The 26,177-nt window shown below is 43.9% G+C and overlaps 1 protein-coding gene across 1 annotated transcript; it reads left to right on the forward strand.

Annotated features, from left to right (window-relative positions):
* Positions 1 to 9,800: 9,800 nt before the first annotated feature.
* On the forward strand, positions 9,801 to 26,074 carry LOC115669729 (3-ketoacyl-CoA synthase 2-like). The gene is made up of 2 exons (XM_056311595.1): positions 9,801 to 10,836; positions 24,999 to 26,074. Exons 1-2 carry the CDS (start codon positions 10,336 to 10,338, stop codon positions 25,788 to 25,790), a joined length of 1,293 nt encoding a protein of 430 aa, XP_056167570.1. The 5' UTR covers positions 9,801 to 10,335; the 3' UTR covers positions 25,791 to 26,074.
* The last annotated feature ends 103 nt before the right edge of the window (positions 26,075 to 26,177 follow it).

The following is a 26,177-nucleotide window of genomic DNA, read 5'->3' on the forward strand; positions in this document are numbered from 1 at the left end:
CCAATTTCATACGCGACATGAAAGTGATGGCTTGGATATACATATACATACACACACGAATGCATAGTGGACATGCAACCACTTGTTGTGTTAGCAGTTGTGCACTAATCTGCTCGGGACACTTTCTTGTCTAAGTAGGCATTAGTTAGCTTTCACACTGATGAGAAGGGGGAGGATCATGGGTGGTCCACATTGATCTCTCCTTTTTTGGGGTAGGAGGAACTAAAGACGGAGGGGGCTTTAGAGACTCATTTGCCGTAATTAATTCTCTAAACCATTAGGCCATCAACAACATTTAAGTGAATTTTCACTTCACCAAAGATATTAACTTGATGTTAATCCATAATTAAATAGTTTACTATGAACGCACGTGAATTCTCTAAAGAAGGATTTACGTTTTAAATTTACATCCTTAAGAGATTGAGACTTTACCACAAAGCCACTGGACTGCCAGAGAGATTGCCCCTATTCCCTTTCCACTCCCCCTCCCCTCATATTGACACCTGAATTTTCGCCGACAAGTTCAATATAGTAAAAACTCAAGACTTTGGAATCTTGATCGCGATGGAGTACATTTTTCGACCAAAAGGAGTTTTTTTTATGTCTGTCAAGTGCTATATCATTTCATTTGTATATTGACATCATTTTCTTAATAAGTTAAAGGTTAACTTTTCGGTCAAACCGAGAACTTTGGCCCTCCAACGAAAAATTCCTAAATCATTGATTTGATCTTTTGATTTTTTTAAACATTCGATTCAAGGATAATGACAATTCAACATTTCATGCCCAATTTCGAGAATTCAAGTTCAAACAAGTCGGTCAATGTTCAAGCACAAAGTTAGGGATGCGATTCACCTTTCACGATAAAATCAATTTGCACAATTTCAACTTGATTAAGCCAAATTCATTCAATTTCAACATCAATTTTGGAAAAATCAATTTAATTTGGGGAAATTAAGCAAAAACAACGAATCAAGACCAATAGGGTGGGATTGGATCGGGTCCACAGGTTGACCTGACCCAATTCAGCCAATTGGGCCAAAGCCCAATTTGGCCTATGAACCGAATCAATTGAAATGGCCAAGCCCATAGCGTAACTTAGATAGAATTAAGACAATTGGAAAACCTTGGGTCAACCTGGATGGGCCCAAACCAGTTCGACCCATTGGGCCAAATCCCAATTAGGGCCATTCGGCCCAATTAGTTGGATAGGTCAGCCCATCCATCCCATTAAGCTCATTTGGCAGGCCCCTCATCTATATATAACCAAATTGCTATTCTAATTTCCAATAAAAATCCATGTCACCAATTCTTGTGTGATCGAATCTTGGTCCTTCATTCCTCAATTAATCATAACCATGGAGGGTGCCATGTCACCCATCCATGTGCTCAAGCTTGAGTCAATGAAAGCATCTTTTAACCATTAAAGGATGAATTAGAGCGCTTAGATCAAATAATGATATGTATGACCAAAATGAATTCTTATTTCAAGATTCCCTCCAAATTTTTCCTCTTTAATGTCACTTAGCGGGCCACATTGCTCATTACACACAAAAATTACAAAAAAAATTCAGCCAAATACATACATATATATATATATATGTGTGTGTGTGTGTGTGTGTGTGTGTGTGCGCGCGTGTGTGTGTGTATTCTTAACCATTAAGAGATGAATTAGAGCGCTTACGTCATAATGAGATGTACGACCAAGACGAACTCTTATTTTAAGTTTCCCTCCAAATTTTTTCCTCCCAAATCTCACTTGGCGCGCCTCATTGCTCATTACACACAAAAATTACAAAAAAAATTCAGCAATCTCTCTCTCTCTCTCTCTCTCTCTCTCTCTCTCTCTCTCTCTCTCTCTCTCTCTCTCTCTCTCTCTCTCTCTCTCTCTCCCTTGATCGTCCTTCATCCGGCAAGTTCCCGACCACTTGTTGGCCAAATTTTGGCCTTGCACCACCTAGTTATTCTTGTGACCGAATCCCCCAAAGTGTCCTTAAGTTCATTAAGGTTGGAGCATAGTTCGGTCGTAGCGGAACTCTCCAAAATTGGTCGTTTCTCGCTATTGGTCGTTGGTGATCTTAATAGACGGTAGGTTATTAAAATGTGAGATACTCGCTTCAAGTGATCATCCAATGATCCTTGATTCAACTATAGTAAAAAATATAAGTCATAGCTTCAATTTGTGGTTGAAGTCCAAGGTAAGATGTGATGAAATTGACTAATTACTAGTTGTTAGAATTAGTTGAATTTCCGAAAATAGAAACCAATTGCATGTTTAGATTGCTCTAGGACTTCGATTCTTACTTGGCTGAATCATTATAGATGAACATTGATGTTAATTTTTTATAATAGCATGTCAATCGAACTAGGCCTTGCATTATTAGATAAAAATCCTTACGAATTAGGTTTAGCTCAAAGTCAAAGGAAGCTTTGCTGTTCAATATCTTGTGAAATTCAAGTTAGTCGAATCCTATAGGACCAAATATGATATTCGTTTACCTTACCAAAAAAAAAATATGATATTCGTTTGTGTGTTTAATAGTCCTATATTAGATGAATGATGATTAGGAGTAAAAGGAATGTGTTTTTGTGTTGATTTCTTAGAATTCTAATAAGTTGTCGGATGATTTTCATGTTCATTGAAGTTGAATGCTTGAAGAATGCTTGAATGTTCATAAGGTAAAGTTGGAAGATGTTCTAATTCTGAAAAAAAAAATGTTAAGAACATAGGTTGAAAGTGGTTGAAGATGTGAAGGTTTTTTGGAAAATCGTACCCTAATCCGACCTTTCTGTATTCTTCAATTATTTTCGAAAATATATATAATGAATTAGGAAAATTTGTCTTCAAATAGAATGTATCCGAGATTCATAGCTTTTGATTGATATAAAGAACATGGAATTTAAACATCTTTTTGGTCAGTGAAACTCAGCATCCGAAATTACTAAAGAAAACTACTGTTTGATCCGTGAAAACTAATCCAGTGTCGACTAAACTTGTTTTGCAATTAATAAATACTTGGAGGATTAATTTGCAAAAACTCAAAACATAAAAGTTGTAGGGGAGGTCCTAAATTGCATATACCTAAAATTTCATAAAATGCTAAGTAGATTTTGTCCGTCAATTTGAATCAACAAGGTCAAAGTCGGGATTGGACCCAAAAACTTTCAGATTGAGTGCTTGGGGTAAAATGTGTAATTACTCATAGTAGGAAGGCTTTTTTGCAAAAATTAAACAAACGAAAATTGTCAAGCGCATCCTAAGCTTGCTGTCAGTCAATTGTGGCACTAATTGAAGTTCATTTGCTATTTTTCCTGAATTTTTTAAAAACCGGGTCTGAACAGGGTCAAATCCTCGGTGCTCCGGCTTAATTGAATTTACTGTATTGATTGGGCTAAAAATAGGGAAAGTGATCTATATAAAAGTTTAAGTGGACATCCTATGCCTGAATTGGCAAGTGGAATTTCTTAAATCAGAGGTCATTAAGGCCCTTAATTGGATTAAAACTTAATTAGTCAGAATCAAGGGAAAATAGAGAAGTTGCCATTTTTTGTCAATTAATTGATTTTGTGATTTCTGAGGCTAATTGGCCTAATTGCATGACAATGTGACCTTGCTTGTGAATGAATGATGGTTGATTTCCCTTTATTTTGATTATCAACGCATGATTCTTCTGCGGGTAGATTAGGAATGGGGATTATATGTTAATTAGGTGCTAGTAACTTGGTCTACTACTGTGCGAAATGCAAGTAGGGGTTAATGATCACTTAGCATTAATAAATTAACCCCTTAGTTGATTGGCAATCGAATTGCATGATTAATGTCAAATTATCGGACCAAACCCAAAATTCTTGATTGATGGTTGATTTGGTGAACTTGTTAATTATTTGAGTTGAGTGATTGCATGTTCCTGTGGTGGATGTAATTGTCGAAGACCGACAGTCTGTGGTCGGAAGCTAGGAGGTGGCGGTCCATGGTGGATAGTATTAGGTTCATTAGCCTAGCTTACAAACAATTAGGTTAGTTCAGTTAATAAATATAGGAATTAGTAACCAAATTGCTTAGTGTTTAGTTAATATGGGCTAGTTAAGGAATAAAACCAATTTAGACTTAGGATCACTCTCTTAATGAATGATTAGTTTATTGGCATCACCATCCTTAATAAAATGAGTAGAATTTAGGCTCACCTTAATCTAGAATTAGAAATGGCCTTTAGCTTCAAGCTTATGGGGATTCATGTCCCCAGGCTTATAATAAGGCGATGTAATATTTTTTGCCCAAGTTAGTATTGGATCAAGCTTATGGGGGTTCATATTTTGAGGCTTATAACAAGGCAATATAATATTCTTTGCTCGACTAGTATCATGATTTATATCTACACTTTTACTTCAAGTTTTCAATAATTAGGTGCTTATTTCCTGCAATTTCAGTACATTGCTTGTTCATTTTTCTTTTTTAAATTGGTTAGGACAAGTATGGGATCATTAAAACCTTTAAAGAACATTACTTGAGCAAGTAGTGACTCGAAGGACCTTCAGGGCTCATAATTTATAAAGAAACCCATTTGATCACTTAGATGAACAATCCCACCAAGTTAGAAATACTGAAGGGGTACTAATTAAATTATTAGCGTAATCAAGTCCCTGAACCTAGATAATCTCTGGTTATGTAGGAAATGAGACAAACTCTCGTGTCTCGCTTAGTTTCTAGCCGACCCCGAAAGGATAGCGGCGACTCCTGTCTCACACTAAATCCCTTAGCCTAAATCGAACTTTAAAATGAAAACCAACGTTGAGCAAGATAAGAACTTGGAAGAGTTTGCGCCTAATTGAGGGCCGTTGGCTCATCTTTAGGCATTACCTTCCTTCGACAAAAAAGAAGAGGGTCGCGACCTCTCTCTCTCTCTCTCTCTCTCTCTCTCTCTCTCTCTCTCTCTCTCTCTCTCTCTCTCTCTCTCTCTCTCTCTCTCTCTCTCTCTCTCTCTCTCTCTCTCTCTCTCAGGTAAGGGCTCCTTGGCCTAGGGTTAGAGCTTGCAACGTCGGGTCATAAGCCGTAAGCTCAAAGGCCAACGTCGTGGACATTGCCAATTGTGACGGTCGCAATCACCACAAACCCCTTTACCTCGTTGATGGAGGGAGCGATAGAGAAATGGTGACAAGTGCGACCTTTCGGGGATGACTCATGGGGGCTAAATAGCACCACAATGGGAGGGATGTGATGGCAAGTTGGCAGCTGAGGTGAGGTGTAATAAATGAGCCAAATGAGTGGGGGAGAGAGAGGACATAATATTAATTTGGGTTAATACCACGAAAAATCCTAAACTGGTACACCTATGACAGATTTACTCAAAACTATTTTTTTGACCACAAAAAACCCCAAACTGGTACATAAGTGATAATTTTACCCCGAATTATTTTTTTGACCAACAAAAACCCCAAACTGGTACACCTATGACAATTTTACCCCGAACTAATATTTTAATATTATTTTTTATTTGTTCGAATTTTTTTAGTTTTTCTTTTCTTTTCTTTTCTTTTTCCTTTCCTTTTCTTTTTTTTTCCCTTCATCTTCAACCTCTGGCCGGCGAGGTCGGCCTTGCCCAACTCCTGGCAAGGTTCAACCTCGCCAGTTGCCGGCGAGGGGTCATCCTCGCCGTCGTTGGCAAGGCTCGGCCCAGCCACAACTAGTGAGGTCAGCCTCGCCCAGAAGCGACGAGGTCAAACCTCACCAGCGACGGCGAGGACGACCCCTCGCTGGCAACTAGCGAGGTCGAACCTCGCCAGGGGTGGGCAAGGTCGGCCTCGCCGGCAACGGCGAGGTCGGCCCCGCCGTCGCCAGGGGTGGGCAAGGCCGATCTCGCTAGGGGTGGGGCAAGGCCGACCTCGCTAGTTGTCGACGAGGTCGGCCTCGCCCAGCAACGGTGAGGTCGACCTCGCCAGCGGCCGGCGAGGCCGACCTCACCTGCCCCCGCCTCTAGCCGGTCACCAGATCGGCGACCTGCCAGAGGTTGAAGTTGAAGGAAAAAAAAAAAGGAAAGGAAAAAGAAAAGAAAAGAAAAACTAAAAAAATTCGAAAAAAATAAAATACAATATTAAAAAATTAGTTTGGGGTAAAATTGTTACATGTGTACCAGTTTGGGGTTTTTGGTGGTCAAAAAAATAGTTCGGGATAAAATTGTCTCAGATGTACCAGTTTGAGGTTTTTTGTGGTCAAAAAAATAGTTTATGGTAAGTCTGTCACAAGTGTACCAGTTTAGGGTTTTTTGTAGTAGTAACCCTATTAATTTTCATGTTTAAAATTTTCGATGTGAACTTTGGAAAAAAAACAAAATGAGCAATTTGATGGTTCGAGTATAATTTGTGCTTGCATTTCAACCCATTATGATATGAGTTAAATGCCAATATAATTTAGTTCAACTACATTCATAAAGGAGGGATTTACCTGAATCCATCGTATGGGAAAGTTCCTTCTGTCTCCTTTAAGCCTTTTAAAATCCTACTTAGGGCTAAAAGATGCTTATCAAGGGAAAAAGGAAAAACAATCCTTGACAAATTTCTTTTCTAACAAGCATTGTTTTTTACTTCTCGAGTACACTAGATACCCATTGTGGCTTAAGAAAGTTTTCTCGTGTTTAATTACTTTGATAAATCAAAAACCCTAATTCTAATTCGTTGATGATAGGATCATATCAAGTGACCTCTTAATCAAGTCCAAGAACTGGCATTTGTTCACGGAAATTAGTTATGTCCTAATTTTTATTTTGGAGTAATTTCATAGTTAATAATCTAAACATTAACATATGTCTCTCGCATAGCCTTTCTCTAATGCCGTGTAGCCGCGGACCATAAAATCGATTAGATTTTCAACATTGGAAATCTAGTCTATGACTCGATCGAACATCTTTTCGCAAACTATCAAAGACTCAATTTATCAAAATAGTAGCTGAGTCGTGAATTGACCAATGGCCAAAACGTTAAGAATCGATTCTACAATTTTTCCCTACCCAAACCTAACTTTGCAATCTTGTCCCATGACTACGACCCATGAGCACATGATGGATGCGGTCAAGAGAGGCATCATTGTTTACGTGATCAAACTTCTAATCTCAATCAATTTCGATGGGGGTGGTAATCATGCATCGTTCCACAACATAGTACCCCCATTGTAGCATTCCTACCGGTGAGGGTGCATGATTACCAAACCAACTCCGGTTTGGATAGATTCCATGCCGTATACGTTAGGATTTTCTCGGATAGACTTCAAAATGTTCGACGGAAAAGGAAACCCGCACTAGCATCTAGCACATTTTTTGTAAGATGTGGGCCGGTAGAGTAGAATGAAATATCGATTATGCTTTAGGCTCTTCGTTCAATCATTGGGAAGGCCAGCCTAACCAAGGTACACCTACCTAGGGTGTCAAAAACCGAACCGAAGCCGAAGCCGAAATCGAACCGAGCCGAATCAAAAATTCGTGAATTTTCGGTTCAATTTCGGTTTTGGTTAGGATAATAAGTAAAAACCTTTGGTTAGTTGATAGGTCGGTTTGATTCGGATCGGATACGATCGGATCTCTATTACTTTGTATTGTTTTTTTCTTTTCGCGTACACTCTCTCTCTACTCGCTTTCACTGTCAGTAGCCGTCCTCTCACTTACTTTTCTCTCTCCTCTATCCCCCTCTCTCTCTTCCTTTCTGCTTTATTCTCTCTCTTCCTGTATCCCTCGCTCTCTCTCTCTCTCTCTCTTCCCCTTTTCTTCTTCATTCTCTCTCCTCCTCTTCCCTCACCCGACAGACCCTTTGCTTCTCTTCCTCTCCACACGCAAAGCAAGAGAGAAGACCTGACCAGGCCTTGACTGTGCTGAACCATGGGGCTCCCTCCTGCATTCTCGCCGGACGACGGCGTCATCAAGTCGCCCAATGACCGACGGCTCCATAAACTTATCCGTCTCCACAATGGGCTCAGCACCTTGCTCGTTCACGATCCCAAGATTTACCCCGACGGTGCTGCCCCCAGTCGCTCCAGATCCACCCACGATAGCGACGGCGATGAGGATTTCGACGAAGATGACGATGAGGAAGAAGATGGTAGTCAGGGGGAAGAAGAGGATGACGATGAAGAAGAAGGAGAAGAGGACGAAGGAGACGAGGAGGAGGAAGAAGAGGGACCCAAAACCGAAAAACCAAGCTGTGAATAAAAAGCCGAAAAAAAAAAAAAACCGAAAATCGAATCGAACCGAATAAAATCAATTTTTCAATTCGAGCAAAATTTGATTCGGTACAAAGATACAACTCTAGCGATTCGATTTTTCAAGAAAATCGAACCAAACCGAATCATTTACATCCATAAAGAGTCGATCCCGACTTGGGAGGGAAGGAAGGGTCTCGGAGTTCGGCATTCCTACGGTACCAATCGACACGTGGACCTGCTGCCCCTCTTGCGTGAAATTATTACGCTTTGGCTCACTCGGCCGCATGTCAAACCAGTGATGACGTGGCTGTTTCCTCCGTTGTCAAACTATTCAATGCCCACTACTTGTCTGGCCAATTAATTGTCGATTGGAGTAGTTGCATCCTCTCTCTCCCTCTAAAATATACTCTACTTTTTGTGAATTACATGACAATAAAAAAAAATTATATGAGAATTTACTATGAAATTGAAAAATGTCAATAAGTTTCCCTGGGCACATGTTAACAATCTTTGATTGTACTTTTGAAATGTAAATTTTTATATTTGAAGCAGGTGATTTCTTGAAACGTGTTTGTTTCAAATTTTCAAAATGTGTATATATGCGGTTTTATCATTTGTAGTATTTTTAATTGCTACACTTGAATAATTTGTTAACAAAACCTGTTATAATTTCTTCTGGCACTGTTAAAATATAATTTTAATATGTAGTGGATATGGTTAAAATATAAAGTCAATTTCGTGTCAAACTTTAATAAATACTTAGTTTTAAGTTGGTATATGCGACTTAGAGGTTGGACTTCTTATATACCTTTCACCCACCTGCGAGCTTCATTTTTTATATACACCTTAACACCTTCATTATTAAATCAATTTTCTCATGAAAAGAAGAGTTTTCAAATATTAATATATTCTAATGCGAACGTGATTGCCGAGAAATTTTCTGGGGCGTTTAGATAAGCTAGAAACATAGTCAACGAGCTCGGGACAAGGGAATTTGATGAAGATTTAGGCAAGAGTTTTCAAGAAGATATCGTGGTATGATGGATATTCTAGTATAAAAATTTAAATATACTTTCGTTATCTTCTTTGTCTAGATTATCGAGTTTAGGGAATTTTTTAACAAAAAGGAATTTTGATTTGCTGCTATATTTAATCAGGCATTTGATATTTTGTTCTCTTTAGGGTATGCTTTATTTGCTATATATGTATCGAGAATAGATAGCATATTCATCCTTAATCAGTATACACTCGAGAGAGAAATTTTTACTCATGTTTGCAAATTTATTTTTCTTCTAAATTAGTATTCAGCACATTTTCACCGCAACATGTTCTTTTCGTTGTATTTTGATAGCAAGTATACTTGTACACAACAATTTCGGGAGTACATAGGTTTCAGCCCATGATAGCCTCTCCATATTGAGGGTCCTCCCGGAATGGGGACACGTTGCAACCTTATCCATCGATAGAGTTCTCAATCCGATTTCGCACACCTTCTGTGTCTCAATTATTGGTTTCCAAATCATCAAATCGATTCCCTCGCGAGAGGATCTATCAAGATAAAAGAAAAAATCGTTTTCCACTTTATCACATGATAATTAAATTAATCATAGCAATACGGGTATTAATAACTCCTGTACGCTCCCCACGCACTCTCTTTAAATCCACCCCAAACACTCCCCAATCTTCCCCATGCACTGCTAAGACTCTCACTCTCTCTCTCTCTCTCTCTCCCATTTCCCTCCGTTTGCTTTTGAAGCACCAACTTCTCGTCCTTCGCTATTCTTCGGGAAACCCTCTGGAGAAGACACACAAGCTGCAAAAATCTTGTCTTTTCCGCAGAAATGGCCGACTCACAAGAACAGATCAGTCGACAAAACCCAGATCAGAAAGTCCCCTTCTCAGTCGAACCCCGAAGCCATGACTCGAACAGACCATCGAAGCACAAACTCCCAAACTTCCTCTTGTCAGTGAAGCTCAAGTACGTGAAGCTCGGCTACCACTACCTCATCTCCAAAGCCATGCATCTACTCCTCGTGCCACTCCTCGGCATCTCCTCCGCCCACCTCTCGACCCTCACGGCCCGAGACGTGGCCCAGCTATGAGACCAACTCAGGTTCAACCTCGTCACCGTCGTGCTCTGCTCGACCCTCATGGTGTTCCTGGTCACTCTCTACTTCATGACCCGACCCAGAAAAGTCTACCTCGTCGACTTCGCCTGCTACAAGCCCGACCCGGCCTGGATATGCACCCGCGAGACCTTCATGGAGCGGCCAGAGCTCACGACCACCTTCACCGAGGAGAACCTCGCTTTCCAGCGGCGGATTCTCAAGCGGTCCAGCCTTGGGCAGCAGACTTACTTGCCTGATGCCGTGCTCCGGGTTCCACCGAACCTGTGCATGGCAGAAGCACGGGCGGAGGCTGAGGCCGTCATGTTCGTGGCAGTCGACCAGCTGCTGGCCAAGACTGGGGTCAGGGCCAAGGACATAGGGATCCTCGTCGTGAACAGTAGCTTGTTCAATCCGACGCCATCGCTTTCGTCGATGATCGTGAACCACTACAAGCTCAGAGGGAATGTGACAAGCTACAATCTTGGTGGGATGGGTTGCAGCGCTGGAGTGATTTCTATCGACCTTGCGAAGCAGTTATTGCAGGTTTGGTTTCTTTTTTCCTCTCTCTTTTTCTATTCTTCAAAGTGTAAGTTTGATAATAGGAACTTTTTATGAACAACACCCTCAGTGTTATCCAAGCAAACAAGGACAGAAAACTTTCATCGACGAACGAAATGCTAGATATAAGTTGGGTAATAGAAATTTTATTAGGTTCACTAGTGAATAGCAGGCCATTTTATGTTGATAGTGTGTCCGGTAGTTTTAAAACTGTTGACACCTATTTTTAATTTGCCCAAAATTAATTACACAAAATTTAGGAATTAATTTTCTTTAATTCCTAAAACAAAAAAATATTTCTATTTAAATGCATTGCATGTAGACATTAGGCATATGTGCATTAATAGGGCCTATTAGAGCATATTTTCTTAAATTTTAAACAAAAATTTAAAAAAAAAAAAATTCGAGTCGGGCCGGGTCGGAGCTGGGCCGACCCGGCCCATTTCTTTTTTCCTTTTTCCCCCGGGCCCGGCCCTTTTTCTTTTCTTTTTTCCCTTCGCGCGGGCCCGGCCCGCTTTCCTTTTCTTTTCTTCTTTCCCCCCCCGCAGCTGGGCCTGGCCCGGCCCAGCCCTTCTTCCTTCCTTCCTTCCCCCTGCGCCGGTCGCTCTCTCCTCCCCTGTTCTCCCCTGTGCGCGACCGAAGCGTGACGCACGGCGGCGCCGCTCCTCATCGTCGTCATCTGGTCAGAGGAGGCCCAAGCGAGCACGCCACAGGGACTGGCCATTAAGGCCAGTCCCGTATTCCCCATTTCCCAGTCTCTATCTCCCTCTCGGCCCGTCTCTCTGCACCCTCTCTGCACCGGCCCCCCTCCTTTTGCTCTGCTCTGCACCGGCCTGCCATGGCCGCGAAAGTCGCGGGGCAGGTAGGCCGGTGCAGGCCGTCGTCAGCAGACGCAACGGAGAAGAGGGTGAGCGTGGTCGTCGGCCTATACAGGCCAGAAGAGAGAGAGAGAGGGGCGGTTTTTCTCGGTCAGCCGAATTTCGAGAGAAACGGAGAGAGAGTCCGAAAGAGGCCGGAGAGAATCAGAGAGAAACCGAGAAGCCTCGGAGGGTCTTGCAGGTCCCAGCCGGTCTCGTCGTCACCAGCAAGCCGACCGGCAACCCCCGGAAGCAGCCCCGGTCGGCCATTTTCAAGAAAAAATAGAGCAGAGGGAGAGAGAGCGTGAGCCGAGAGAAAGAGAGAGATCGGGTGAAAATTTTCCGATATTTTGGCTTACAGGTGGAAGAACACAGCCGCAGGAGTGCCCCCGGCGAGCCAGAGTCGCCAACGATCCACCGAGCCGACGTCCCCGACCGATTGGTCATTCTCGGCCAAAACAGAGCACCGGAGGAGAGGGAGAGATTGAGCGAAAATAGAGAGATAGAGAGTGAACTGAGAGTCCTCAGGCCGTGAGAAGGAAGCCCGTCGCCTCGCCAACGCCGCCGAACAGCCGGAAGCCTCCCAGACGCGCCGTCGACGGTGAGCTCTCCCCCCGGCCCGAACCGCTCTGTTTTCCCCTGTTTTTGCTCCCGGTTTGGCCGGGACCCGCGCCGGCCGTTTCGCGCCAGTCCCGGCCCATACCGCCGTCCCCCGCCGTCCGTGCATCGTCGTCAAAGGTAAGAAAGGGTGTCTCGAGGACGGCGAGGCCTCGAAACAGGTCAGGATTCCCCTTTTTTGCGCTGCTCACCGTCTATTTGATAAAATGCCTCAAAGAGGCCGTTTTTTAATTACCTCGCCGGCCGGCGAGCGGCAGTCGGACGGTGACCCCAGGCAGCCGGTGAGGCTCGGTGAAGTTCCCAGAAGCCGATTTGGGGGCGGTGTTGGCTTGGGTAGGCCGGCGAGCGGCCGATTTCTGCTTTCTCCGGCGCCCGTGACCGTCGGTTCGGTCTGACCCGGTTCAGTTGACCCGACCCGGTCAACGCCCCAGGTCGGATCTGTTGACTCGGGTCGGTTCGACCGACCCGGTTCAGCCGATCCGACCCGGGTCAACGACCGGGTCGGATTCGTTGACCCGGGTCAACGACCGGGTCGGATCCGTTGACCCGGGTCAGCCCAACCGACCCGGTTCAGCCGATCCGACCCGGGTCAACGCCCCGGGTCGGGTCCGTTGACCCGGGTCGGTTCCGACCCGGTCCGGTTCCGCTTTTATTTATTTATTTATTTTTATTTTTTTAAAAAAAAATTAAAAATTTAAAAAAAATTTAAAAAAAATTAATTAATTAATTTTTTTTCTTTTTTCTTTTTCCTTCCTTTTTTTTTATTTTATTTATAAAAAAAATTTCGTATTTTGTTTTATTTATTTATTTATTTATTTTTTTAAAATTTTTTTTATGTGATATATTGTTGTTGTTTTAATCTAATGTGATATTATTTTGTAAGTTTTTGTCTTGTTTAAATTAGGCAAGCCTGAGGTTGCGCGATAGTATTTTGCATATTAGTTTTTATTACCGTTGTATTGTTATGCATGTTTTTAATACAATTGCATGAGTTGTGTTTTGAATGTCATCTGACTTAGTTAAGGTTAGAACCTTAGGCTGCATGAATTGTTGTGTTCCTGACTGCTGATCGTTTCTGATTATGCACTCGCTTGATCACCTCACATGTTAGGAGAAAGGTCCTAAAATCAATTCAAATTGCCTGACAAATGTTTTCAGAAATGAACAGGGTAAAATGGTACCGAAAGGGCATTAGTTATCCAACTAGTGTAACCAAGTCCCCGAACTCATTTAATCTCTGGTTCGTAGGAATAGGGTGATTCTCCCGTCACCCTATTTGGGTTTCTAATCGACCCACCCCAAATCGATTAGTGGCGACTCCTCGATATAAACCACTTGCATGTTAAAAACTTAAACCCTAAGTCGCGATATGGTATGGGCTTGGGAGAGCCCGAGTTAAGTCCCGAACCTAGACTTAGCACGTACCAGGCGAGCCCCCCTTTTTTTTTGCATGTTGTTTAAAAAAGGGCTCGGGAGTTCGGTCGCGACAGACTGGCGACTCCGCTGGGGACTTGCATTTTTTTTAAAGTGGACTTAAGCCAAAATTTTTTATCTTGTTCAAAATAATTTTTGTTTGGCAGCAAGGACTCCAGGTATGATCCTGACATTAAGGTGTTATTTGTCTTGCAGGTTCGAATTGATTGTTTATAATTTGTTGTGCATGCTTTAATGATTTAGCACTACACCGTTGCACACACAACCACGCTGCCGGACCTGGGCCGCGATAGGGCATGTTAGGATGGTGTTAAGAAAGATACGACCTCGAACGCGAGCCCGCGATGTAGAGGTTGCCTTTCTTTTCCCCGAAATTTATTTCTAAAAATCGTAAAGAAGTATCTTTAGCCGATATTCGCGTGACTATAAGATATTCCTTTCGATTTGGCCGAGGTTAAAAGGACTTGACACCAACGCGAGACTGCAACGGTCAGGCACCCTTTTAACTTCATGTTGCTGAGCCAGTGTAGATAGAAATCGAACCTCACTCCTCATGTGCATGTTGTTGCGATTGCCATGGTTCAAGGAAAGGTATATATTCTATCCCTTCTCATTTTTTTATATATACGGCCTACTTATTCAATTGATTTGTTACTGTTAGGCCACCCGTTGATTGCAGTCTATATACCAGGGATACGCTTATTGCGGATACCAGGGATACGCTTATTCAATTGATTTGTTACTCTTAGGCCACCCGTTGATTGCAGTCTATATACCAGGGATACGCTTATTGCAGAGCTTGTCCGTAAAAATAAGCGCCTCCGAGAGACCGTGATTTCCCCATCGTTTATAAAATGAGTATCTGGGAAGGGCACCCTTTTGTTAAAAGACTCTGTCTTTTATATTTCCTAGTAATTATGTTCAGGGATTTTGGTTATCTCCTGTAAAAATGTTTATGGGTTGTACAAATGTTAATATAACTCGGGCCGTTTTTTTTATGCTTTAAATAAAAATTTTTGCCCCTTAATGACACCATCGCGGCCTTCGGCCCAGTGGTATCCGGGGATGTAGCGTCACGGTCCGAGGCGACCGGGGTTCGAACCCCGGGGACGCCGCCTGTAATGTTAATATTAATAAAAACCCTTTTTACTTATTTTTTCCTTGCAAATAAAGAAAATATGCAATAATAATATGACTAAGTAATAGAATGATTCTTTATTGGGCATTATACTCACTCATATCAGCGTTTTCGCAGGTAGCTACAAAAAATGGCCGAAGAAAACGTCCGTCTCAACAACATAGAGGACGAGATAAAGATGGTCTTCAATGTGATCCAAAATCTCACAAAACAGGTGGAATCCATTCAGGGCAAACTCACACCCACGCCTGCAGCAATTAAAGTGGTGTTACCACCACCGTCTACTGGAAAAGACAAGACCTCCGCCAGCGATAGCAACATGCCCCCGCTAGAGGACGATCCGCTTCCCCTTGCTTGTCGGGAAGCCTGAACTTGAAGCGTACCGATGATGTGAACGGGACAAACGCCTTGCAAAGGTCGAGGAGATCTTGAAACGCTACAAGGCCCGAGAATCTTGTCCCACTTGACCTGTCAATATACAAACGGGTCAAAGTACCAGAAAAATTCAAGATGCCGGAATTCGAGAAGTATGACGGTACCTCATGCCCCAGACATCATTTGCACATGTATCATGTGCGGATGACCCAGTACGTTGACAACGAACCCCTCATGATTCAGACCTTTCAAGCGAGTTTGACCGGGCCAGCCCTGACATGGTATATGTCGAAGGATGTGGATACTTTTAAGTCTTGGGATGATGCCGCTGATGCATTCCTCAAGCATTATCAATTCAACCTCGACGTCACCTTTACTCGTGACGATCTGGAACGCGCTGAGAAGAAGAAGAGTGAGTCCTTCAAAGAGTATGCCACCAGATGGAGAAACTTGGCCGCCCAGGTTACCCCACAACTCACTGATCATGAACAAGTGAAATTGTTCATAAAGTCTCTTCCATATGAATACAGACACCGTCTGGTTGGTGCCACTGCTGAATCCCTTAATCGTCTTGTTCCTGTGGGTGAACGAATCGAAATGGGATTGCGTGAGGGGTGGTTTACAGACCCCACTTCCACAAGCAAGAAACTCGGCATGAAGAAGGAGAAAGAACCCCTGACAGATGCGGATGTTGCATACACCCAAACCGTTCGTCCTTCCCCAATGATTCAGATGAGCAGTGGACAGCAACCGGCCTCAGGCCGCAAGCCGCCCCAAAGGCGAAATAACAAAAAGCAGTTCACGCCACTCCCTTTGCCTATGTCTCAGATCCTGCCTATTCTCCTGGAAAAGAGGTTGCTTGCTAAAGAGCCAAAGCGTGAAAATCCTGAGCGTTTCCCCAACTACGATCCCTCCAAGGCATGTGACTATCATTTGGGTGAAATGGGACATTCCGTCAATGACTGTGCTGTCTTGAAAAATAAGGTCCAGAAATTGCTGGATGCAAAGATGTTTTCATTCCGCAACGCACCACCCAATCAAGCAGGAGACACGGATGTCGTCATTGAGTAAACTGTAGACTCAATTTCCCTCCTTTAGAATAGAGGCATATTTAATAGTTTGAATCCTCCTATGTATGAGCTTTTCTTGCTTTCTAAAGTCCCAGTTGTTTTCTAAGATTCCCAGTTTTCTGAATTTGTAATTATGCTTGGAATTTTAGTATTGCAATTTCCATTCCAACAAATGTAATTCGCCTGAACTATTCAAAAGAATTACAAATGTTTTGTTTTGAGGGCCTGAGGAAGTATCCCAAACCGGCCCGTTGATGATATCCAGCCATGTAAAGGAAAGTGTTCTGAGGCCCGGGCTTCCTCATGCTTCCTTGTTTCTAAGCTTTTGAAAATAAAACAAATGTTTTATCATTTTTCAAAAGGACAAAAAAGAATAGTGGAAAAGCATGCGTGCTCATAGCCCTGTTTGTTTTTCTAACGCGCTCACTTCGTGTCTCAGAGCATACTCCTTTTTGATTTATTATTACGAAATGGACATTTGGAAATGACACAAACTGAAGAGCACATTAGCCCCTGGTAATGATCGCGGACCAACTCATCTGATAGGAGCAGTCCAAGCGAAGATCATCCAACCTTCAAATGAAGCATGGGGCAAATCTCATTACTATCAGTGGGTGATATCAGCCCCAGAGAGTCAAAGAGAATGCTGAGCATTCCTTGACTCCATGATGAGCGAAACATCATTTCGTACAAAAGTCGGGGGCAGATCAAGAAAAGATTACCCCTTTTGAAAGAAAAAGGTATGTCTAATTCCTTAACAAATTTTGGAAATGACATTCCATCCCTTTTCTTTTGCAGATGATGAACTGGGGAACATGCTAGACTCTGACGTGCTAGCGAGCCGGATAGAGCACCAATGCCGGGACCTCTCGAATGAAACATGACGAAGAAGTGCTTAATTGGAAGAGTAGACTAGGGGGCATGCGATCTCCCAGTCCATCAAAAAGGGTGTATTTCGTTCCTAAAGTTCATCCACTTTAGCATAGAAATGACATATCTCTTCCTTTTACATAGGATAAAATTGAGTAAAGAACACTCATGGTACAAGCAGCTGGAAAGGACTTTGCATATGACAAAATGGCGTCAAGGCAAATCCTGACAACCACAGAAGTCTCGATGGTAGTCATACCCATGTTCGTCAAAGACCTTTAAAGTAGAGATTAGCTTTGCTGCGAAGATCCCCATGCAAGCAATTGCACATACCCTGTGCATGTCAGGAATCCTATGATCCCCGAGAAACTCCCCGACGTACCGGAGCCGCATTGACACAGCATCCGCTGACAATAGAACCCTCTATTCGGGAGCACCCCTAATTATAGAGGATTTCATTCGAGCTTCGAGACCTAGAATATGGAGGAGCAGATTGAGACAAAGAAGGCTGAACAAAGTAAAGAGGAGAAAAGACTCTGCTAGCTTTGAAGGCAAAATGGAAGAAGGGTAATTTGTATCGTTCTCAATTTACCCTCAATCCTCTCATTTCTAACATAAGCTCCTGTTTTTGTTAGGAGAGAATTATCGACATCCGAGGAAACTCAAGGAGTTGTCAATTTAATCTCAAATGAGGGGAATCACGAAGGGTAATGTTGTATCGTTCCCAATTCCTATCCCTCAAAGAGCCGTTCATTAATACGGTCTTTCTTATTGCCTTACAGGTTTACCTCGTCGCTGCTGCAGCATAGGTAAGTATCTCTTTCCCTAAAACTCTTCTCATAAGAGTTGAAAGAATCAAAAGAAAGAGGAAACATGTTAAAGCAAATGAATGCTTAACCCTCCTCCAAGTGCATCGCATGTCTTTTGGAAAGAATTTCGCATGGTAATTTTACCTGTTTAATTCACCAATTCCCTGTGAAAATTTTGACAATTCGACGAATGGTGTCGAACTACTTCGAGGTATTGAACGAGGTGTGTCAGGATGATGAGAGGCAATCCTTAGCCTATACACATTCTCAAGTACCAAACCCATGTAAGATGAGCGAAAAGGTTCCACTTCTACAAGGTAAAGGGGTTTCTCGCATAAGGTACGGTAGCCAAAATGACAAGAGGCAGTTCATTTCCCTGCCCCATACACTTCCATTAATCCCTTGCTTGACCATTTAAGCCCATACACTTGGAGGTTCCCTTTAAATCACCCCTGTCAAGAACCACCCCACATTGGGGCAGCTTGAGGTAAATCAGCATCACAAGGAGAATTCAAATTCAGAGGGAGCAAGAAGAGCGTCCCTCCTTTTCGATCACCGCCCCTGTGACTTCGGCCTCGTCGTTTTCACGGATCCGGTGGTCCTCGACAGAGTCTTCCAAGACAAGCACACCATCGACGGCCGGACAGTCGAGGCTAAGAGGGCTTTGTCAAGAGAGAAGCAGCAAACTAAAGCTTGTCCAAAATGCCAACATCTTATTGATAACAGTGATGAGCAAGACAAGAAGGATGAGGAGTTTGTAATATCTAAAATTTTCTATGATCATCAGCTGCAACAGCTCTCACAAGGTGACAAAGATGAATAGGAATTTTCTTGCTCTCACTTGCATTAATCTTTGAGTGTTATTATTGCAGGTGAACTCTCACGATAATTTGAGTGCCCTAGGATGACGAAGAGCAGTTCTTCTTCTATCCCATACACTTATATCCCTTGCTAGCCCAATTGAGCCGGCGATTTCATTTCGTACCAACCCAGTTGGTGATCATCCCCTACACCGGGGCAAGGCAAAAGTCACTACAGCTTGAGCATCAGGGTCCAAAGTACCGAATCAAAATGAAGACTCCAAGAGCCTAATAACATTGTTCTGCTCAAATTTATTTAGGCTAGTCCTGACAACACCAGAAGAGCAGCAATAAAATGCTGAAAACTAGGGGCATGAAAAAGCAGTGTGCCTGGTAAAAGCAAGGCCAATGCCCATGAATAAAAAATAAAGAAAAAGAAAAAGGAGAAGAAGAAAAACGATGAAAAGACGACCCCAAAGGGTTAAACTTGAGTTCTTCTTCGATACAAATTCCTACTTTAGGAACTCTGTCTTGACAAAGATCTGTCACATGATAGATGAAGACGAAACTACTCTTGAGAAAGCAATTGGAACAGAGATAGAATGGTATCCAGGAAAATGCTTGACGCATAAGCTCCTTAAGAAAATGTTATCAAAGATGCTAAAACACGGGATTATCCAGGGAGTTGTCCAAGAGGATCCTGATGATGAAGAAAAAGACAGGTGACAATACCAAGATGATCACCAACTCTCACCCTTACACACATTTTTGAGCCTAACGATCCTTTCGTTTCTCAACCTGTGAACCGAGCCCACGTTACGTCCCTCATGAAGTCTCTTCTGACTAGGACACTTGAATTAACGTGAAATTTCAAATGTTTATAAACAACGCTCGAGGAAGTGCGAGCAAGACTATTTCTATCTCGTTTTGCAGGGTTCTTGACTTGTAAACCCGGAGATGATTGCAGAATATTTTCTTTCATGGCCTTGACTTGGACAGTCACCTTCATTAAGCCATTGACCAAACCTACATTACGACCCTGAAGAAGACCTCTCAGATTGGCAGCGTCGTACCGCTTGCGAGAAAACTCAGACCCTTGCGGATGTGATAACGGTCAGATTGAGTGTTTTCGATGTTCCCGCATTAATGGACGGGACGAATAGCCCTTTTTAATGAGAGCGAGTGGAAAGTCCTTTCTGACTGAGAATCCCTCGTTCAGCATCTCGAGAAGTCCACATCCCAAGCGAAAATTGTCTTGATTGACCCTCGGTGGATGTTTGGTGATGCAAACATGGCAAAATCATCATGCATGAACTTTCAAATACACATTCTGGGATAGCCTAGCTTGTCTATCCTTGATGAATGCATGCATGTTTGCGCTAACTCTCTTTGACAGGTAAAATATCTTCAAAGACTCAAAGAACATATGCCCTTTGGAGCGTCTCCAAAGATGTCACAAAAAATTTCTTCTGTTCCCCAAGCGGAATTGACACAGCATGCTTTTGCAGCTCAAAGTTCTAATCCTCAATGATAGAACACGAAAATTCGGGCGCTGGAGAAGCCCTCATTATCATTCCAAGAGAGATGCCCTGAAAAAGGTCGGGTATTCAGCAGATGATATATCAAACCTCCGGGTAAGAAATCCCAGGTATTTCATCAGTTTTCTTTTCAAACTACCCAGAAGGTAACCGGATGTTCCTTTGAAAAAGAAAAGCATCTTGACTAGCTGGTCAAGATATTTCATACGATATTCAAGAATAGCCTCAGTTGTCTATTTCTCCAATGAATGCGTATGTGTTTGCACAAAAAAACTTGTCTGACAGGAGACACGCCCTTAAGAGGCAGGAACGTGCCCAGGTAAGTACATTTTACCCATGCCGATTCCAAAAATCCATGTACCTACGATTGTTATGGTACCCTTTGAACATCGGATTGACCCCGTTATTCACCAATTGAACATCGGATTGACCCCGTTATTCACCCTCTGAACATCGGATTGACCCCGTTGTTCACCAACTGAACATTGAATTGACCCCATTGTTCACCCTCTGAGCATGGAACTGACTCCCTATGTTCACATCAAATCCTCGGGCGAGGACCCCCAGGTGCTCATCGTTTGAGCCTTTTCAAGACCTGCTGGCGAGGACCCACTAGGCAAACCAACAAATCCTCGGGCGAGGACCCCCAGGTGCTCATCGTTTGAGCCTTTTCAAGAACTGCTGGCGAGGACCCACCAGGCAAACCATCAAATCCTCGGGCGAGGACCCCCAGGTACTTTGTCAAAACAAAATCCAGTCAGTCAAGGCGATCGAAGAAAGGTTCGGGTCCTAGACAAACAAAAATCAGTCAAGGCGACCGAAGAAAGGTTCGGGTCCTAGACAGGCAAAATCCAGTCAGTTAAGGCGACCGAAGAAAGGTTCGGGTCCTAGACAGACCAAATGAAATCCAGTCAAGGCGACCGAAGAAAGGTTCGGGTCCTAGGCAAGCGATTTTCCCAGTCGAGGCAACCGAAGGTAGATTCGGGTCCTAGACAAATGAAATCCAGTCATGGCGACCGAAGATAGGTTCGGGTCCTAGGCAAGCGATTTCCCCCAGTCAAGGCGACCGAAGAAAGGTTCGGGTCCTAAACAAATGAAATCCAGTCAAGGCGACCGAAGATAGGTTCGGGTCCTAGGCAAGCGATTTCCCCAGTCAAGGCGACCGAAGAAAAGTTCGGGTCCTAGACAAAAACAATCCCCGTCAAGGCGACCGAAGATAGGTTCGGGTCCTAGACAAACCATTTTTTCCGTCAAGGCGACCGAAGACAGGTTCGGGTCCTCGACACACAATATCAACTATCTGGAATTACTCTACCCTTCGGCAAGGTAAGTAGCCCCAGGTATGTTTTTATTTGCTTTAGCATGCATCATCTTATATCGCATCATAAAAATGGGACACCAGTCTCGCCAAAAATAGCATTCATCGAGCATGCATGGGCCAAATTTAGGTGCCATTTTATCTTTGAACGTAACCTCTGCGAGCTCAATCTTTGCGAGCTCACCTTCAAAGAGGGGCAACTGTTGACACCTATTTTTAATTTGCCCAAAATTAATTACACAAAATTTAGGAATTAATTTTCTTTAATTCCTAAAACAAAAAAATATTTCTATTTAAATGCATTGCATGTAGACATTAGGCATATGTGCATTAATAGGGCCTATTAGAGCATATTTTCTTAAATTTTAAACAAAAATTAAAAAAAAAAAATTCGAGTCGGGTCGGGTTGGAGCTGGGCCGACCCGGCCCATTTCTTTTTTCCTTTTTCCCCCGGGCCCGGCCCTTTTTCTTTTCTTTTTTCCCTTCGCGTGGGCCCGGCCCGCTTTCCTTTTCTTTTCTTCTTTCCCCCCCTGTTGGGCTGGCGCATGACCCTTCTTCCTTCCTTCCTTCCCCCTGCGCCGGTCGCTCTCTCCTCCCCTGTTCTCCCCTGTGCGCGACCGAAGCGTGACGCACGGCGGCGCCGCTCCTCATCGTCGTCATCTGGTCAGAGGAGGCCCAAGCGAGCACGCCACGGGGAGCGGCCATTAAGGCCGGTCCGTATTCCCCATTTCCCGGTCTCTATCTCCCTCTCGGCCGTCTCTCCGCACCCTCTGCGCACCGGCCCCCCCTCCTTTTGCTGCACACTTTCTGCACCGGCTGCCATGGCCGCGAAAGTCGCGGGGCAGGTAGGCCGGTGCAGGCCGTCGTCAGCAGACGCAACGGAGCAGAGGGTGAGCGTGGTCGTCGGTCTATACAGGCCAGAAGAGAGAGAGAGAGGGGCGGTTTTTCTCGGTCGGCCGAATTTCGAGAGAAAGGGAGAGAGAGTCCGAAAGAGGCCGAAGAGAATCAGAGAGAAACCGAGAAGCCTCGGAGGGTCTTACAGGTCCCAGCCGGTCTCGTCGTCACCAGCAAGCCGACCGGCAACCCCCGGAAGCAGCCCCGGTCGGCCATTTTCAAGAAAAAACAGAGCAGAGGGAGAGAGAGCGTGAGCCGATAGAAAGAGAGAGATCGGGTGAAAATTTTCCGATATTTTGGCTTACAGGTGGAAGAACACAGCTGCAGGAGTGCCCCCGGCGAGCCAGAGTCGCCAACGATCCACCGAGCCGACGTCCCCGACCGATTGGTCATTCTCGGCCAAAACAGAGCACCGGAGGAGAGGGAGAGATTGAGCGAAAATAGAGAGATAGAGAGTGAACTGAGAGTCCTCAGGCCGTGAGAAGGAAGCCCGTCGCCTCGCCAACGCCGCCGACCAGCCGGAAGCCTCCCAGACGCGCCGTCGACGGTGAGCTCTCCCCCCGGCCCGAACCGCTCTGTTTTCCCCTGTTTTTGCTCCCGGTTTGGCCGGGACCCGCGCCGGCCGTTTCGCGCGAGTCCCGGCCCATACCGCCGTCCCCCGCCGTCCGTGCATCGTCGTCAAATGTAAGAAAGGGTGTCCCGAGGACGGCGAGGCCTCAAAACAGGTCAGGATTCCCCTTTTTTGCGCTGCTCACCGTCTATTTGATAAAATGCCTCAAAGAGGCCGTTTTTTAATTACCTCGCCGGCCGGCGAGCGGCAGTCGGACGGTGACCCCAGGCAGCCGGTGAGGCTCGGTGAAGTTCCCAGAAGCCGATTTGGGGGCGGTGTTGGCTTGGGTAGGCCGGCGAGCGGCCGATTTCTGCTTTCTCCGGCGCCCGCGACCGTCGGTTCGGTCTGACCCGGTTCAGTTGACCCGACCCGGTCAACGCCCCAGGTCGGATCTGTTGACTCGGGTCGGTCGGACCGACCCGGTTCAGCCGATCCGACCCGGGTCAACGACCGGGTCGGATCCGTTGACCCGGGTCAGCCCAACCGACCCGGTTCAGCCGATCCGACCCGGGTCAACGCCCCGGGTCGGGTCCGTTGACCCGGGTCGGTTCCGACCCGGTCCGGTTCCGCTTTTTTTATTTTTTATTTTTTATTTTTAAAAAAATTAATTAATTAATTTTTTTTTTCTTTTTCCTTCCTTTTTTTTATTTTATTTATTAAAAAAATTTCGTATTTTGTTTTATTTATTTATTTATTTTATTTTTTAAAAAAAAAAAAATTTTGTGTGATATATTGTTGTTGTTTTAATCTAATGTGATATTATTTTGTAAGTTTTTGTCTTGTTTAAATTAGGCAAGCCTGAGGTTGCGCGATAGTATTTTGCATATTAGTTTTTATTACCGTTGTATTGTTATGCATGTTTTTAATACAATTGCATGAGTTGTGTTTTGAATGTCATCTGACTTAGTTAAGGTTAGAACCTTAGGCTGCATGAATTGTTGTGTTCCTGACTGCTGATCGTTTCTGATTATGCACTCGCTTGATCACCTCACATGTTAGGAGAAATGTCCTAAAATCAATTCAAATTGCCTGATAAATGTTTTCAGAAATGAACAGGGTAAAATGGTACCGAAAGGGCATTAGTTATCCAACTAGTGTAACCAAGTCCCCGAATTCATTTAATCTCTGGTTCGTTGGAATAGGGTGATTCTCCCGTCACCCTATTTGGGTTTCTAATCGACCCACCCCAAATCGATTAGTGGCGACTCTTCGATATAAACCACTTGCATGTTAAAAACTTAAACCCTAAGTCGCGATATGGTATGGGCTTGGGAGAGCCCGAGTTAAGTCCCGAACCTAGACTTAGCACGTACCAGGCGAGCCCCCCTTTTTTTTTGCATGTTGTTTAAAAAAGGGCTCGGGAGTTCGGTCGCGACAAAAACATTTCATAAAAATTTAGAATAATGACACAAAAAGAAAACCAACTTTATTTAGGATGTGCAGACAGTAAAACTTTCAGGTATTTTCTTTCCTTAGTCTACGCTTTGGTTGGTTGGGAAGTGGGAGTTAGTGAGTGGTTTGAACTCGGAACCCTCGAAACCTAGATGACGTCGAACAAAATGATCCACAAATAAGTCAATCCAAGATTCATTGTGCACAGAATATAGCTAGAGTTAAAATAGGACTTTTCGCATTTATGAATTCGATATATGACAACGGATTTGAACATAAGCTTTGTACATGCTCAATTTACTATCTGTTCTATCTACTAGGTACAAAAGTTTCTAGGTTTTCTTTCTAGGAAAATTTAATTTTGGTCTCATGAAAATGAAACCTAGGCCTAATCTTATTGCTTCTCTTATAAATCAATCACTAGGTACAATCTAATTCTTATGCCCTAGTGGTGAGAATCGAGAACATCACTCTCAACTGGCACTTCGGCAATGACCGGTCGATGCTCATCTCGAACTGCCTCTTTTGGATGGGTGGTGCAGCGATCCTCCACTCCAACCAGTCCTCTGACTGCCGCCGCTCCAAGTACCAGCTCATCCACACCGTGCGCACCCACAAAGGTTCGGATGACAAGAGCTATGGCTGCGTGTTCCAGCAAGAGGAGGGGAAGAAGAAGATTGGTGTGTCACTCTCCAAGGACTTGATGGCGGTTGCCGAGGAAGCCGTGAAGACCAACATCACAACCCTTGGCCCGTTAGTGCTCCCAATGTCAGAGCAACTCTTGTTCTTCACGACCTCGGTCGCGAGGAAGGTGTTCAAGATGAAAATTAGGCTGTACATTCACAACTTCAAGCTGGCCTTCGAGCATTTTTGCATCCACGCCGGAGGCCGAGATGTTCTCGACGAGATAGAGAAGAACCTCGAGTTTACTGATTGGCACATGGAGCCATCACGAATGACTCTATACCAATTTGGGAACACGTCGAGTAGCTCATTGTGGTACGAATTGGCCTACTCAGAGGCCAAAGGAAGGATTAGGAAAGGCAATAGGACATGGCAAATCGCTTTCGGGTCCGGATTCAAGTGCAACAGCGCAGTTTGGCTGGCATTGAGGACCGTCGATCTGGTGAAGGAGAAGAACCCATGGATGGACGAGATTCACGAGTTCCCCGTCCATCTTTCGAAAGCGGTGTCCATCGGATCTACCGCGAAATAAGCGTTCGGTCGGGATTTTCCCACTATAGGCGAGGTTGATCCTGAATGATACGTGAACATTAATTATCCTTTTGCCTTGTGTTCAAGCACAAGCATCATTCCAAATCTACTCAAGATTAAACTTTTTTTCTCTTGGAATCGATTCCCGGAAGAAGTGTGCATTTAGCTTTGTAATTGTCCATATGACCGGTCAAAGCAAATTTTTTATAGCTGGATTGCTTGAAGAAACTATTGTGTAGTTCACCTATATTGAATAGTTAAATTGAGACTACCAACTTTATATTCCATGAAGGCTTTAGATGTTATTACCTCTTGTCACGACCTCCCTCGAGATGAACCATAAAAAAGAAAGCTAGTAGATTACTAAGCCTTGAGACTTATATAGCAC

Source organism: Syzygium oleosum, unplaced genomic scaffold, assembly GCF_021117445.2.
Source record: "Syzygium oleosum isolate NSW1041296 unplaced genomic scaffold, Sole_v2.1 Sole_v2.01, whole genome shotgun sequence".
Lineage (NCBI taxonomy): Eukaryota > Viridiplantae > Streptophyta > Magnoliopsida > Myrtales > Myrtaceae > Syzygium > Syzygium oleosum.

Coding starts and splice junctions, on each gene's coding strand:
- LOC115669729 (XM_056311595.1), top strand. CDS start 10,336: ATGGTGTTCCTGGTCACTCTCTACTTCATGACCCGACCCAGAAAAGTC. Junction 10,837..24,998: donor TTGCGAAGCAGTTATTGCAG/GTTTGGTTTCTT, acceptor ATCAATCACTAG/GTACAATCTAATTCTTATGC.